This window comes from Lagopus leucura, unplaced genomic scaffold, assembly GCF_019238085.1.
Source record: "Lagopus leucura isolate 7727_CA_CO unplaced genomic scaffold, USGS_WTPT01 Super-Scaffold_100029, whole genome shotgun sequence".
In the NCBI taxonomy this organism is placed as follows: Eukaryota; Metazoa; Chordata; class Aves; order Galliformes; family Phasianidae; genus Lagopus; species Lagopus leucura.
This window is the reverse complement of record NW_024962280.1, coordinates 6,145,955-6,163,196: the sequence shown is the minus strand read 5'-3', so window position 1 is coordinate 6,163,196 and position 17,242 is coordinate 6,145,955. Positions and strand designations below refer to the sequence as shown.

Genomic DNA, 17,242 nt, shown 5'->3' with positions numbered 1-17,242 from the left:
TAAGATCAAAACCTGTGAAAATCAGTAAGGCACAAGAGCGGGTTGGTGTATGTCAGTGTAACTGCAGGATTTCTTTATGCTGGTTGGTCAGACACCAGCTCTAGGCTGCTGGAGCGTTTCCTTAGAACAGCATTTGGAGCAGGATTTTGCAGGCACACCAGGGCAGCTGTAGGGCAGGGCAGTGTGAGGCAGCAGAACAGGTTGCCTGCATGCATCTCTTGGCGTTAATTACAATTGTTGGACTTCCGTGTGTTCCTTCACCACCTGTGTTTCAGGTGCAGCTAAATCAGGCATAGCACTATAAATGTTTTGAACTGTGGCAGTGATGCTGGTCTGGAAACTATGCTAACAGGAAAATCTACAAAGCACCTTAGGTTATTGTCCAGACTGTAAGTAACCTTGCTTGATTTTATAGTAGGTATTAGGCCTGATGGTGTTCTGTTTGTTTGAGTGAAAGGGGCAAAAGTAATTGCTGTCTTACTCAGTGTTGTGAATAACTGAAGTCAGCAAGGTCAGTATTGGCTATGAGGCCCATTTCTCTTGTTGAATTAATTTTGGTGTACAAGATTACATCAGGTAACAAGAAAGCACTCATTGACTGAGTACTGCAAAGCTTTTCATAATTGCAGTTATTCCTTTTTGTCCTTTATTAATAAACTGAATCTGTACTAGAACTGTGTATGTAATAATGTATTTAAAGACAGAAATAAGTTCCTTTTCAATCTCAAAAACAAGAATTATCCAGCTTCCTGAGAGGGAAAGGTTGAGTTTCCCACAGTAGAAAAGGAAATTTGAAGCCCAGTCCTTGGCTAGGATCTCTCATTACCTGTAAAAGAGCCAGGAAATGAAGTTGGACCTCTCATACTTCAGCTGCTCTGTAACTAGGGCTATTCTCCAGTCCCTTTTTTGTGCAAGTCATCAGACTACAAACATGATAATTAGACTGGTAGAAAAGTGCTTAACATTGAATATTTTTAGGATGTAATCATTCCAGCCGCAACTAGTAGTAAAAGCATTGCTCTTAATGTCAAAGACAGGGAAACTGGGCCACAACACTTCAAGCTTGTGTGACTGTTAGAATCAGAGTCCACCAGCTCCAGACTGTGACCCTGGGTCAGTCCTATGAACTATGTTGACTGTCAGTGCTAGGGACTGCCAGTAAATTAAATAATTGCTTAGTGGAAGAAGAAAATGAAGCAGTACTGACAAGGGAGACAAGATATGCTTTTCAATGACACCTGAAAATTGAGACAGAGTTGATTAGGCTCATATCACCGTGTAGTCTGGAGATACTAAGCAACCAGCTCCCTGCATTTACATCAGTGGGAATATTGACCAGGTGGAAATTTCAGGCTCCTCCTGAAATGCAGAAACCTCTCAGTGCTCTATGGGGGAGGAAGGAGAGCTATTTTGGAATGGGAGAAATAAAAACTTTCTCTGACTCCCTCAGAGAAACCTGCATATGGCAGCAAGGTACCTAAATCCTTCTGGAGTTTATTTTGCAAAGATAGTGTCAGAGAACAATCTGCTGGAAGAGTGACAGTCTGTAGGTAAATATCCTGCTATTACCAGTACAGTGAGTACATCTAGACAGTGAGGTCACATCTATGTTGGGATGGGATGAACAACAGGAAAGTGATGTCTGAGTATGCTGAGCCCCAGGATGAGTGCCCCTGTTCCTGGCACAGGTTTTGCCTTGGCAACAGTTCAGTTGTATTGGATGGTGGACAGACCAGTAGGTGAAGCAAATGCCCTGCACTGCCTTATCAGGCCTTGTAGATGAATGAAGCTGGGACAGATATTGGAGTGGGAGAGATTAGGGACTATTTACAACCTATGGTTTTGTAAAGCTTTTCAGTGAGGTTTTTTGGTTGCAGAAATGTCTCTCTCAAAACACTCTGCCTTTCTGGTGGACTGCTCTGCCCTTAGTGCTATTGTAAACTTATTTGCCTCTTGATGATGGATCCGTGGGCTGCAGAAGAGTTCCCTGATCTGCCTGCTGGCTGCCAGAGATGCTCCTGCTGACTGAGGGAGAAATGTGCTCTAGGGCTCCTGGCAATAGTTCTGCTTGAGACCTTGCATGGCCAAGGGGGATGTAGCATGTGCTATTGGAGGCAGTCAGGGTACCCAAGGCTTTCTGGAAAATGAGCAGTATTTCTGGCTGACTGGGCCCAGTGGTGAATTTACAGAGCTCTTTTGCCTCAAAAAGGAGCAGCAGAGGTGAGGAGGGATGGATCAGCATTGATTAAGCTGCCAGTTCTGCTAATGTCACTGTGGACACAGTCACTTTTCTTTGCCAGCAGCAACTTAAATAATAAGATGCAGAGGGAAAAGGAGGGAGTGTCAGTGCTGAACTACTCATAGTGCTGTTGGCAGTATTTAGATGAGAAACTGGTGGTGTGATGGATGGCCATGATGCAAAGATACATGGTGATCAGCTCTTGAAACAGGCAGTCTAAGGATTGCACCTGACTAGTCTGAAGGTGACTTCACCAAGAGCTGGTACGACATACTACTCAGTTTTGTCCCACACAAATATTATTTGTACTGAACTCAGCAGTAGGTTCAACAATTCATGCAAATACGTTGGCAAGGGCTGCTTTCACATGTTGGTCTGGGTCTGCACACCATGCTGCTTGCAGCTGGTCAGGCCCTAGGGTTCACAAGCAGAGATGAGCTTGTTTGGTCCTGAGCAGAGCTGTGAGGGGTGGTGCAGCATTTCTGTCTCCATTCCCCTGGCCCTGCTCCCTGTGTCCCTGCTGATCAGCGACTGTGTGTGTTCTCTGAACAGGCAATCACACCACAGTATGAAGGTGAGTTCACTTTTCAAACCTTACAGAAATATTTTTCCAAATTCAAACTTCCTTCTGTCAGGCAGAGATTATCTATACATCTCTATTTAAGCACCCCTAGCTTCATGACCTAGAACGAAGTAGATTTCGTATTTCACACACTGGCTTTTTATGTTGTACTGCTGGACTTAAAGTAGGCCTCTTGCCTTTCATTTTCATGACCATGGTATCCCATGGTCAGATATAATTAAATTTGTTTTGTGATTTTTTTTTTTTAAGCTTGACATGCACTATATATAACAAACCCTGATAAGCATCTCTGAGAAGAACCTACTGCATAAATACCCAGACATTGGTGTTTGGGTCCAGATTTTGCTGGTCATTGTGAAAAGGTGATTTTTTGACGTCTTTCCAAACAGTACATCAAGCCATTTTGAAGGAGATTTCTCCTTAGAAATGAGTATAATGCTTTAGTTCTAATTTCGTAGGAGTTAAATTGAATGTTAATAACATCTCCAACATTTGACTTAATGTATGAACATTACGAGTATCTATCTAGTGTTTCCAATTAACCAGGGATGCTGCCTTTCCTATCTGTTTCATCCAAGGACAAAAGTAATTTGTTTGGATAGCAAATTCCATTCCTGCACATTAGCATTATAGTATCCCTGCAAAAATAATCCATGCTATCTGGATTATGGCACTGAAATTGCTACAAGTGAAAGCTGTTTTCTGGACTAATATTTGGAGAAGATGAGAGAGAAAGAGAGACATGAGGGGCATCGTTAATTATTTTTTGGTATTTCTTGTTTTGAAGGGTTTCTACTGAAAAGGAGAGTACATCTATCTTGCAGGGGGTTTCCTCAGAGGGTTTAAATGAAGACTGAAGCTTTAAGAACAAAGTGAAAATGGAAGAAGAAATATACTGCCATGGGTAGCTCAGAAATGAGGCACTGGGGGTTTCACAGAGTTTTCATTAATCCTCTCCTGCCCTGAGGGTGTTCCTGTGTGACCATCAAAATGACACACGTGCAGCTGTCTGGTGCTTTGCCACATCTCTAGGTTTGATGTACTTTGCTCTGGGGATGGTTAAACCTCCAGCTGTTCAGAATGGCAGTTTGTTTCCTTCAACAAACATGCTTGGATGTTTATCTGAACTATTTAAATCCGAAGAATTGGATTATAAATTGTTTCAAATGGTTTTTCAACACATTTTCCTTGCCAGATCCTTGTAATCAACACCTGAAAACCTGTCTTCCTTGAGCACTGCTTTACTGTTACTTCAGGAGCTGGACTGGTGGCTGTGCCTGGGGTGTCCTAGCAAGAGCCACTTTGCTAATACAGCAGGGAGTAAACCAAGCACTTGTCTACCTGACTTGGTGATAGGACTGCAAAGCTCATGTACACCCAACATATCAAAAAGCAGTCTCTAGGTGCTTCCCTGTGGCAGTACATCTCGTGCAGTTGCATGGCAGCATATGCTTGGGCAAAAGGAGGCACTGGGTGAGTCAAACACATTTGGTGGAGGAGCACCAGCTGGGGAAGAGGGCAAGCAAGCGAGGACTCCTGGGAAGGCACAGTGCTTCTGCACACCTGGCTAAGCCAGCAGTGGTGAAGTGATTTGGTTCTGATCATCTCATCAGCTTGGGCATTCTAGAGATTTAGAGCATTGAGAACCAGTTTAATAATAACTGACAAGATATTAGCATTGATTTTTAACATGCTGTAAGGGTATGATAAAAGAGTAGGTACGTGATGGATGACAACTATATGAACTACTTGTTTGGCTCAGCTCAGTTGGTGCTGACTGAAAAAGATGAGAGAGGAAAAAAAGATCTCAGCCTGCCATGAATCTTAGCAGAGGAAGGTTCAGGCCACCAAGGTTATAACAAATTTCAGAGCTTCTCTTAACATCCTATGTAACAATGTACTGATACAGAGATTGTTTCCGAGACAATATCTGATGCCTAGAGACAAAATGTTTATTTGCTTATATTAAAAAAAAAAAAAAAAAGCAGGAAGTATGGCTCAGGAGTGTGAACTGGGGAAGAGGACAGATATTTCCAAAGCTGCTGCCAATCCCCTTACATGGACACGATGAGACTATTGTACTGTACTGGAAAAGGATTCATGACTCAACACGTGAATCTGCACTGAACTGCATTCACAGGTTTAAATTTATTATGAGGCTTAAGGTCCAAATATAGGAGCTTTTCAAATAGTGTGTTTTAGAAAGATTTTAGAGTGTGATTAAAAATAATAGCATTAAACCTCACCTCTGAAATAATGGGAGCGGTTATACATACCTCTTGGCAGTGAAAGAACTAAAATCCAGGCATTTTCTGACTCAGATAAATCTTAAGTTTCCCATGTGTGCATTTGCAATTGTAAATTTGAGAAGGACTACTGCAGTAAGATGAAAAGTGCTCTTGCCACAGGAGGACCTGGCCCTTCTTGCTCAAATGACGATGTTTCCAAGATAATTCAGTTTGTGATATATAGGCAGTACTAAATTCAGATCTTTCAATCTCTTAACTGAATATTCCTGAAAATATTAAATTCATGTATAATATGCAGGATTCAGGGAAACTAACACCAGTTGTTTGGCCTCCTAACACACAGATGAGGTGCATTTCCCCACTTAAAAATCAGAACAACTTTATCAGTACAGTGGAGGAATATGTCACTCAGATGGTATTGCAGGCTGATATAGGCAACTAGGTATGTTCTACATAGCTGTCTAAGGGCAGTGTTTGCATGCACAGCCTTTCTGTTCCTGGGAAGGGATCTAGCTTTTCAGGTGTCTGACAACACAAAGACCAGCTGTGTGCATAACCTGTTAGCTCCCCTCCAGAGCAGGACTGTGCTCTTAGAGCAAAAGTAAATACATCAAGCTGGCTTCATCTAAACCATCCTGCATCGCTTCTGTTACTCGTCTACTAATGCAGGCCAGCTGTTTAGTCAGTGAAACAGAAGCATCAAATTACAGAAATAATAGAAAATGGAGAGTGAGAGGCCCCTTAAAGGACATCTCGTCTGTCTGCTCCCTTGGGCGTGTTCAGATTTACCTACACCACTATTCCATGAACTGGTCTGTTGAACTGGTTTTCAGAAGTCATCAGTGATGGAGATTCCAGATTTACCCACAACCAAACAAAAAGTAAAAGCCATGTTAACAGCTGAACAGCTGAATGGGTTCTGTCCGTTGGTCTTACAAAGAAAAGATCCGCTGCTGAGATATCTGTGTGCTTTACTAATGCTTCAAGGAAACATGCTAATCCTTTGGAGACGTGCAGACCTTAGCACTGGAAAATGGGAAATGCATGCTGATTGTGCCTGTAAGATGGTGAGCAGTAATCTGCATGGATGCCTTTTGGCAAGATGGGATTTTAGGACTATTGTATTTATGTGTGATTGCCTTTTAGACTATAATTGTAACAAACGTGATTAGTCCACAGTTCTCCAAGAGTGACTGCACTGTGACAGGGTTGGGAGGGTTCGCTTTCAACCAACGCAGGCCAGGCAGCACTTATTCCAAGGATGAGCTGCATTTTTGTTTTTTTTTAAGACAATGCTGAATTGCTGGCCTAGAGCTGGCTATTTTTTCTTCCTGTGACCATTCTCCTGTTTGGTAATAGTTACTGTTTGAGTGGATTTGGTTGAGTGCATCTTTTGTCTTGTTTCATTGTTGCTTTTTTTTAAATATATGTTTTTTGAATGAGGCCCCAGAAGAAGAGGCAGGGAAGCAGAAATCAAAAGCAGAACTTTCTGGGGCAGAGAAGTTGATGTAAAACCCCAATCTTTCAGATGCTTTTTAATGTTTGCGGATGTATCCAGGGGAATAAAATATATATTGGAGAGTTAATTTTGTAAATAGTTCTTAATAACTCACTAGAAGTTTTGGATGTGTAATTAGATATTCCTTCCATTTCCTTAAACACAGAGGCACAATAAGGAATAAACAGATAACTGTTGGTTGCAACCTAGCTTCTTACTGCCCAGGACATACAGTGTCAGAAAAATATTTTATCTAAAAGCAGGAATGTCATTAAGAAACAACAGCTGAAACACTGTCTTTGTTAATTTGCAGTTCAAACTCGCTTGCTTTTCAAAATCTCTGCTTTGATTTCTGTCAGATGCAGAGGCATGGTACACGACATGGCATACATCAATTAACTCTCTGCATAAAAAGGTGTGATGATTTTTTCTCTAGCTGAGGGGATGGGAAGGCAAGTTTTTTTTTTAATGATCTTGTGAAATGATTTTAAATGGCTGTCAAACATCTGGCGTCGATTAGTAGCCAAGTCAACTGACTGGAAGGTTTTCATTTTCTGTAATTGCCTGTTCCCAGTGCTTTGTTTCTAAGAGTATTTTACTTTCTGATGTTTCTGTTGTTACTTATAGAATGCTTTCCTCCATTTTTAAGACATATTCAAATTTGCCTGATGACTTCAGTATGCCATTCTGATAATTTCCTTTGGGATCAGTCAGTTCTTTTCCTATGGTATATTCCATGTGAGAGGTTTTTTGATCTTCACGTGACTATCAAGTATTGTCCATGAGCTTTTTTGGTTTTGCTTTTGTTTCCTCCTCCTTGTTGGCTACTCCAGTGCATTTCACTCTTACGTCCCTACTGACTCCCAGCATGTTATTTAACAGGTGAACATTGTTCTGTGTGCTTTGCACATTATTTTTCTCAGACTCTGCATTCAACAGTTGGCAAGATTGCACCTTTTTAGTTTAGAAACTCATTTTGGGGCAAAATGTGAGGAACAGAGAACTTCTATCTGAACTGCTCACCGCAGAAAGCCAAGCTCTGTGCTCCAGATTAGAGCTCAGGAGAGAAGGGGTGGCTGGTCACACCTCACCCTGTCTTCTCAGGACACCATTCTGATAGTTTGGAAATGTGGCTGTCACTGTTTCTGTCTCAGTGCCACTTCTGAAAAGCAAACATCTGCAGCAGGAAGCCTATTGGAGGTCTTAGTGGAGGAGGATGTACTCTGAAAAAGCAAATGTTCCAATGAGCCATAGCTGCTGCTTTGGGCGGTGTGACTCAGCTCTCTGGGCATGGTTTTGCCAACATAAACGCAGTTTAACTCAGTGTTTCCCTGAAACTGACGAGTAAACTTAATTTGGGGTCTGGTTCTGCCACGTCAAACTTCCATCAACTTTTTGCTATGAGAAGGGATGAATCAAGTCAGCACGTTCTAGTTATTACCTGTGCTATATAACCACGAAGCAGACACTCAGAAGCAGCGTGTGAACACCCAATAAATGAAAGTCCCTCCCCCAAGGAATTTGTGTCTGCTTGGGAGAGGAGATTGGGCAGGAAGTGAACAGGAGCGGCCAGAGGTGATGTGGCTGACAGAAAGATGATTCAGATGCTGCAAAATATTTCGGGGAAGCGTTCATTCTTTTTCATATATGAGCCAACTTTGTGCTGTCTGACCTGCACTTTTTTCTGTCAAAAGTCCTAAGCAGACAAAAGATTGAATGAACAGAAAGCAGAAAATAACGGTGAATTATTGGATTCTTTTTTTCTTCTTCTTTTCTTTTTTTTTTTTTTCCTGGGAACTGAAAAGTCATGAGAATGCAATTGGAAACAAACAAAAACATACCATAGGCGTGCATGTAAAACTTTAAGTGATTTGGGGTTTGATACTAGAAACAGTCTGCAGAAAGAAGAAATGATTTTTTTTTTTTTCAGAATTATATGAAGAGAAGTAGGGGAAAAAAACCCTGCATCTCAGTAATTTTCAAGATGATTTAGAAGATGGAAAGAAGAGCTGTCTAGAAGTTTTACATTTTTATTGGCTGCTCTTGACACACATGAGCAGTGTTGTTTGGATAGGTAGCCCTTTCTCCTCACAAACCTTGTCCATGTTTCTACAGCACAATATACCAGACTATTTTCATCCACCCAAGTGCCAAATATGACACCCTGTGGGTAGAAGATCTGCATGTCATCAAATCCTGTACTGAATGGTTTTCCTTTAGAGACACCATTTTCAATTTATCTCAAAGTCCAGCTTAGCTCAGAGTCTCTCTTTTATGCTGGTACCACCAAACTGTATCAACATTACAGGATTATGAAGTGGGATCACTTACCCTGTCAGCTCTGTGCTAGCATTATGGCTTCACATTGATACTTCCAGCAGAGCAAGTGCTATATTTTATTAGTTACAGAGATTCATTGTGCAACCAGAAACTGTCCTCTGCACCCTGCTTTTATAACAGGATTCAGAACAGCTGAGCAAATACAACCTCTGTAATATATATGAAATACAAGAAGATAATAGTAGCAGGGCAAACTCTCTGATTTGCTATATGGTGTGCACAGTGAATTGGGAATACAGAGATACTTTGCAAGATGGAGGGGAAATATGTTTAAGGTCTGCCACGAAGGCCTAGCAAAACCCACTTAAAGGATTCCTATCCTAACCAACTCTCCATAATTTCTAACAAAGGCCTGAATGCAATTATTTCTACACCGTATTTCCAAGCCAGGCTTTAGTTACGTTCTTAAAATTGCAGTCAAACTGCAGGAGAAAACAAACCCGAATAAATACAATGTACTAGTTGTTATCAGCCTCCGAATAATGAGCTGAAAGCTCAATATTATTATCCCCATCCCAAACAGCTCGAGCCATTTGTTTCTACTTACCTCCATTTGTCTCTCGGATATTTAAAGCAAAGACTCATTTTGTCCTGCAGATTCGGTGCTGCCGCTCAGTATTATCTTGCCTGATTGTAAAAAGGCTCCTGACCAAAAGGAACAGGAAAGCAGTAAGTAAAACAAACACAGAAGCCCAAGAGGAAAGCTACACCCTAAAGACCGGCACTAATAGCAACTGAGAGACAGGGAAAGAGAGAACACTCCCAGTTACTAACTTTTTCCATTGATACATCTGTTACAAAACAATTTTGCTGCAAACTTCTCTTCCTTCTTGCAGGCAATGCTTTGCTGTATGTGTAGACCTCAGATAAACCACACAGTGAGTGTGGGATTGGGCTTTTTTCTTTTTTCTTTTCTTTTTTTTTTTTTTTCTGTACCAAGTAATCAAATTAGTGAAATATAAGCAAGGAGCTCAGTTGACTACTCTAAAAGCATAGTTCTGGGCAGCAGTTATCACAAGGTGCATTTGTCCATACTTGAGTTGTTGTTATAATCCAAAATTCTTCAGTAGAAAGAGGTGATATTTGAAACAGCCACCTATGGGGCTTTCTGGCCAGAGAGCCTTGGTGCAGCAGAAGCGAATGTTTAGATGATTAATAACTTAATTTTCTAAGGGCTTGATGGGCAGGCAGAGAAAATACGCCAGACTGCCATTGCCACAAAGGGGTTTTTCAGTGCCAAAAAAGAAAAAAGACATTAAGAATGAGAGTTAATGATTTCACCTCTAAACATTTTAGGATGAGGGGAATGTGCAGGGGGCAAAGTGGGATTTACTGCAACAGCAGAAGGCACGGGGCTCAGTGTGTTCACACTGTCCCTCAGTGGGTTTTGGCTTCTCCAGGGCTGTTCTTTAGTGCAGGTCAAAGAGTAGCAATGCGTGCCCACAATGGCTGCACGGAAACTTTTCTCGCTGACATTTAATATGTGGCTTGGAACAAATAACAAACAATTTGGTTTGAATTAAAAAGTTTTGACAGTTCCATTTTGCCAAGCATTAGTCAGAAAGGAAAATTGATGGATGTGCCACGTTTGAAAATTCCCAGGGTGTAGTAAACTCATTTGTTTTAAAAAAGTTAGGAGCAGATTCTCCCCTCGTTACAGAACAAATCTGGCCCTATTTCAGGGAGGCTGATCAAGCTGTGGTGACAGAAATTAAGGTCATGTCATTTACTAGGGTAAGTGAAACCTGCTTTGAGCCCACAGCTGGGAAATGCTGCATACAGCATCGGAGGTGGGAAAGAACCACTGCAGACAGTAAAGCTGACACTGGGCCTATGCAGTCAGCATCTTCTTTGAGTCTTGTTTTCTGAAGGAGTGTGTGTGATGGGGAGCCATGCACAGCTGGGGATGCTCAGAAGGGTCAGGGCACCGACAGCCCCTGCTCTGCAGTCTGCTCCTGGTGTGCTGGCAATATGGGTTCGTTTTCACGCCTGCTGGCCGTGCTGCAGGGCAGTTTGGTGTAGCTGAGGACAGCTCTCAGCCAGCAGTGCTCCAGTCAAGCTTTAATTCTTCAAGACAAGGTCATTACCGATTTGCTGCGCTTGCCTCGCTGACATGTTTTGCTGATCAACTTATTCACTGAGTGTGGCCCTCTGCACAGCAGGGTGCTGCTACAGTGGGAAAGAGGGTTCTCTGTGAAGCTTTAAGTAAGATTTGTTTTCCTTTTTTTGTGTGCGTCTGGAAGAAGATCTGTGCTGACTTGTCAACATGATTTTCTTCCATCTGTATATGTTTATCCTTGAATTAGAGTATCTCAGAAGCTGAAGAAGGAAATCATTTTAGTCCATCTAATTTATCCGAGAGGTCAAATATACAATTGGCTGCTATTACAGATTTTCCAGAGGTAATATTCCAGTTGATATGTTGCTTCTATTACTTTGCATAGAGGAATTTTTTATCTCAGTAGATCTTTCTAAAGGTTTGCAGTGGCCTTTGTCTCACTACCCTCCTGGTAGCTGCAGTGCCACTGTGCCACCCTCATTCATCTCTGCATTTATGGATGCTTTCAAAATCGGCTTATGTTAAACATTGACCACACCAGTCAAGTCCTTCTAGTTTGTCCATGCTTCATGTCAGACCCTCTAATCGCATCTTTTTTCTTTTTTTCTTTTTTTTTTATTTTTGTGGGGGGGTTTGTGTGTATGTGTGGCTTTTTTTTTTTTTTTTTTCTCTTTGGGACACAGCTTTGAAGCTGAAAATGCCATAGGTTTGGCTGTTCAGTATGACTCTGCAATCCCCATATGTGCCTCTGTGGAGCACGAGTGGTTTGCAGACTGCAGTTTGATGGCTGATCTCTGTTTCCGTGCCACGCTTTTGTCAAGCTTAAAGCATTAAGTACTTTTCTCTCTGACAAGTGTTGGAAGGCGTTTCCACAACGGTGGTGTTTGATGGCTAAGTCTCATTATCACCTCTCCTGGTGGTGCAGGAGGTACAAGGCAGGATTTCCAGTTCATAAGACAGGGCAATTCAACCTTAATGGACCGATTTTCAAAAGAGCCCAACATTGTGAGCATTTGCACATCTTTGGCCTGAAGCAATTGGCTTGGAGTCATTAGTGAAGATGCCTTGCTGTCAGACGGAACCTGCAAACTTGAAGAGAGTGCACGTCTCACAGTGCTACACAGAATCACAGAATGCAGGGATTGGAAGGGACTTCTAGAGATTGAGTTCAACCCCCTGCTAAAGCAGGTTCCATACAGCAGTTACACAGGTGGGCATCCAGACAGGTCTTGGATATCTCTAGGGAAAGAGACTCCATAGCTCTCTGGACAGCCTGTTCCAGTGCTCCATCACTCTGACAGTGACAAAGTTCTGCTTCACTCTGCGATTCGGTGCTATAGATTTCAGTGTTACAAACTTGGTTTTCTGCAGAGTTCAGGCTACAGGTGATGTGACAGCGGAGGAGGCACTTTCCAAGTCCAATTTCCAAATTTATGCACTCAGACTTTGTCTTTCAGCTCTCAAAGCACTTCACAGACACTGTACATACTGATCTGGTCAGTTGCTTTATGTAACATAAATGCATGTCGGGCGAGATGCCCACTGCATCGAGGCACTAATGAACTCTGCAGGGCAGGGGAGCCGACTGCAGTCAGCTTTGTTTGGGAGCTGAGATCGATGCAAATTAAGTTTGTTCTCCAAGAGCAGCTGGAGCGCTGGGAAAGCGGAGGAGCTGGAAAAGGGCATTTTGTGAAAGATGTTAAAAAGTGATTTACAGGACATTGAAGGGAGATGTAAAATACTGGCAATCAGAAAAAGCCTGGAGGCTGCTCTGTAATTCTTTGAAGCGGGAAAATCTAGTCCTGGGAAGCAAAAGAAGAATACCGGAAGCAGAAGAATCAACCTGTACTCGGAGTACAGACTGTAAATTCACAGCAATGGGTTGCAAGGCATCTCAGCGGTGCAGCAACGGTGATTTGGGTCCGTGCTGCCCCTTTCTGGCTGCACTATTGACCTTTCAGAGGCAACCCGTGCCAGCACTCGATCTCTCGGGGCTCCCGTTGCACGAGGAGCTGCTCGGGGCGGCTCGCGGCTCAGCGCACCGAACGGGGCCTCAGAGCCTTCGGGCGGCACGGCCACGCGCCGGGGCTGGCGGCGGATTCCCGCCCAAGGGCCCGCCTGCGGAGCCGCTGCATCGCCACAAGATGGCGCTGTCGTCACGGCAAAAAGCGCTCCTGCAAAGGTACCGGCGCTTTTGGAGGCCTTCCGAGACGGTGTGCTAAATACACCTCGAAAACAAACAAACATAAATACATTAATTTCGTGGGCAGCAACGTGGCAAAGCGTGCAGGAGAAAAAAAAAAAAAAAAAAAGGGCTTTGGAAGAATAATCTGTAATCTCCGAATTTGCACATTGGCCCCAAGCATGGAAAGCAAACGTACATGTGGAGACAACCTGGGTGCAACTGCAGTTCTGAAGAAAAACAGGTATGTGTGTAGGGCCGACAGAATGCCCACATCTGGCGTGTAGGGCTGTACAGAGGGCCTTTCCAGTGCAGGACCAAGCTCACGTCCTGCTTCCAGCAAAGAACCCTGAGGGAAGAAGTTCCACCTTTCATGATGCTCATTTCTTAAAGGTTACTGCTCCTCCTTCATTCTATTCCCCTATTAAATGCACCTGGATATTCTTATTGGCAGAAACAACTGAATCTTCTTTAATTCCTGCTACTTTGGCATCAGAGCAATTCTCAGCACACACTCCATGAGCTGATTACACATTCTGGGAAACAAGATTTCCCATCTCTTCTACTGGCCGGTGCCATTTGCTGGCATAGTGGCACCTCTTGTCAGTGTAACACAAGGCACTGTGAGCCTTCACAGGCTCCTGCTGACAGGAGCTCCACAAGGCTGATGGCAATTTTGGATTGAGGAGCCCTGAGAACTCTGAGTGCCTTGGAAAACCTTCCCTGTAGGAAAAACTTCTCAGGATGGCTCTACCTGTTTGGCTTTATAAACTTAAGAAAGATCTGATCAGAATCTTAAGTAACCTTATGGATACAGTCTGAATTGAGAATGTGATCTTCAGTCTGCTGAAATAAATGCAAGCAGATAGCTGAGGGTAGTCAAATGCAGATGTAGAATAAGCTGCAAAATCCTAACAGGATAATTTGCTGTCAGAACAACTCTTTGGAGGCTTTGGTGGATATCCATCCCTAGGAGTTTTAATGTGATTTACCTAAAAATCCTGTAATTTAACATAGTTCTGCTACATTTCCTGAGCCTCTTTGGTAACAAAAGGAACCAGAGCCAGAACTCTAAAGCCATGCTTTATTTCTGTAAGACCAGCAAAAGCAGCCAGACAAGGAGTTTCAAGTAATACTGCAAGAAAAGGGACGGTCTTTCACATGGAAATTATTTTTAGAACAGCTGAGATTAAAGAGGCGATTCTGACCCAGAGGCTATTCCGAGATATTGGATGATTCCTTTTGCAGCCAAATTCCCTGGGAGGTTGTAAGCAGTGGTTGGTGGGCAGAAGGTGCAGTATCATTTCCTCCGGATATAAACCTCGCTAAGATCCTTTCAGGTTACAGGTGTGCATGCTGGCAATGAAAAGCGAAGGCTTATTTGCAGTCCCAATCACTACTTTGCTGCAATTCCCTATGATGATACAAACACACTCTGCAATTTTATGTTCAAATGTGGATAACTGAACAAGCATCTGTGCCCTTTCCCTCCCAGCCCTATCTCATTGTTCCAGTCATGTAAGTTGGCCTCAGGCAAAAAAATCTCAGCCTCTCCTATGTCTGAGTGCCAGACCAGAGTACGAGTTCTGGTAATGAGCTCATACACATGATGTTTCTGAGATGAAAAGTGGAAGTATCCTGATGGCTTGTACTCACCTTGTTCATGCAACTGTCTGGGAGTGCCTATCTGTGTAAGTTTTACACTTTGTCTTGCAAAATTTTGATTTTTCTTGCTGGGCAAAGGTCTCTCTCCTTGCAGTTGTCACCCAAGAAGGGCTGCATCATTAGGGCAGAACAGGGTTGAAGATTCTTTTCTTGCTACTAGCATAGGAAAACCTGAACAGACTTGACCTAAATCCTTTCTGAAATAACTATACATTATTTTCCAATTCCTTGTGGTTCCTCAGCATAGATGCAACTGAGTAGGTGGTGGTTGCCAATGTAACATTTTGGAGAGGAAATAAAAGACCCATTAATCCCTTGAAAAATCCACGTGTACTTTGCCTTGGGGTTCTACACTCAGCGTGACCTGAGTTTGCTGTGTTACTCACACAGAAATTTGCTTGTCTTTAGTCCTGTTGCCAAAAGTTCCTTTCTCTGCTGGGCTCTGCTGTGAGCATTCAGCTAGCCCTTGCCAAGAGCGCTTTCATTCACTGTGCCTTACTTTGGCATGCTGTCTTGGGAACTACGGATTTGCAGCTTACTGAGGAGTAGACATGTCTTCTACAATGCATTTTTTTTCTCCCTATTTCTCTTAACTTTGTGTTGACTCAAAGCTTGATTAGTTTGATTCTATTCCCCACTTTGAATGTGATGCTCACCTAGTGTTTTTCTGCCAAGCAGTATTGCTGTTTAACGATCCGAGCTTCTGTTTTCAGTTTTATTTTGCTCTGTCCCATTGCATCTTGCAATTCTCTAATGTTTGTTTAGTCCTGAAGTATTATTTCCAGTGAGCCTGCTGCCTCTAAGCCTTGTTCTCACAGATGCTGCTCATTTGCTCCAAGGAAATCTTTTGCAAAAGCTCTGTCCACGGCATCTGTGCAGTGCATGGATGTGAGGTGGGTCATGGAGGGCATCCGCATGGCTGCAGTCAGGGGGGGAGCATCAATAAAATTCACACTTGCAGTTCCTGCAGCCTTGGCCACTGCAATGGCTCCTGTTGAGAATGTCAGAATTGACCTTTTCTGGGACGGAAAATGATGCTGAGAGATTTCATCGTAGCTCCCATAAATGCCATGAAAGCTTTAATGTAACTAACACACTGAAAAGTCACAAATGTCTGATACGTCCAAGATGTGGGCACTTAGCCAAAATAGTAATTCTGTCAGTGCACTTTCTTTTTTGGAGGGGTGATAATGAGGGATTTCCTTTAATATCTATAAAGGACACCTGGGCCTGCAATGTTCTTTTTAGAAAGGTTATTCCAGCAACAGGTAGATATTTTCTTGTCATTATACATGGTACAGTGTCTGCTCCCAGAGTCAGTGCTTTACTACAGAGCCATTTTATTGAAGCATTACTCACTGATAATGGTCATATTCGTGCCATGTGTTGCCAAATGAATGTAATAATAAACGAGCAAATATTACTGCATGTGCACATCCGAGAACTTACAGCCATTGAGGATTACCAGTGCAAACCATAAAATAGCCAGACGAGGGCTTAATCCTGCAAAGTGCCCCGCTTGCTGCAAGGAGTCCTTATCTGTGATGGTCCCAGCACATGTATTTGTCCACGGTCAGCTTTCAGCCTCCAAGCCCGGTGCTATGTATAGAAATCTCAGACTTGTTTTGTAAATAGCTGTGCTTGCAGTTAGGAGACACGTAAAGTACGTTGTTTGTTTGTCAGAGCAGCCCAAGAGATGGTTATAGACAATTATCATTTTTAATCTGTTAAACACAAATTGTATGGTAAAACACTTTGCCAAAAACATAGCGCTGCTTTGGCTTGTCCTCTGTGAACAGGCCACTTAGGTTGAAAAGCTACATGAACCCTGCTTGTACTGCCATGAGAGGATCTGGATGCAGAAGTCTCAGCTAGTGCCAAGCAAGAGATTCCTCAGGAAATGTGAACCCTGGAGGAATTCAGTTTGCTTTAGTGACCTCGATCAGTTATGAGATGAATAAACTTTATGTGCAATTGGACTTCATGTCCAGTGTGCACCTAGTCAGTTATGCTGGCTCTGTGACTAGGGAGCCTTCCTGCTGCTATCACAAGTATGGATTCTCAATTCGTTTCAAATTTTATTCATTTCAATGAGTCTGACTAATCTCTAAGTAAAGGTTGTCCCTTAGTGACTCTCACACTGGATGTGAGCAGGGTCATCGGGTATTTAAGAAGGGTCATCAGCTTTTTGGACTCGTGTTCTGCTGCCCTTGCCAAGATTTGCTGCTGGTGTTATTGATTCTGTGGTTGAAAGAGGTTCTGGAGGGCACTGCTGAGCCCAGTCCTGGGGCTGCCCAGATCAATTGTGAAAGACAGATCCTGCTCAGAGAAGGCAGGATCACGTGTGGGCATTGATCAGGTTATAGATCTTCTATGCTTCATATTACTGGGGCATACAAAAACATATTCTTCTTCAGCAGTATTTTC

At 42.8% G+C, this 17,242-nt stretch overlaps 1 protein-coding gene across 3 annotated transcripts in view; it reads right to left on the bottom strand.

The window, feature by feature from the left end:
- Positions 1-9,571, bottom strand: part of LOC122185370 (calcium-activated potassium channel subunit beta-2) — a 115,557-nt gene extending 105,986 nt beyond the window's left edge. For 2 of the 3 annotated variants that reach the window (XM_042881096.1, XM_042881100.1), the window contains exon 1: positions 9,457-9,571. In XM_042881096.1, the coding sequence (XP_042737030.1) occupies positions 9,457-9,494 (38 nt within the window). In that variant the 5' untranslated portion in view covers positions 9,495-9,571. The remainder of the gene's footprint in view (positions 1-9,456) is intronic. The other variant, XM_042881095.1, reaches the window with a different exon arrangement.
- Between the last annotated feature and the right edge of the window lie 7,671 nt (positions 9,572-17,242).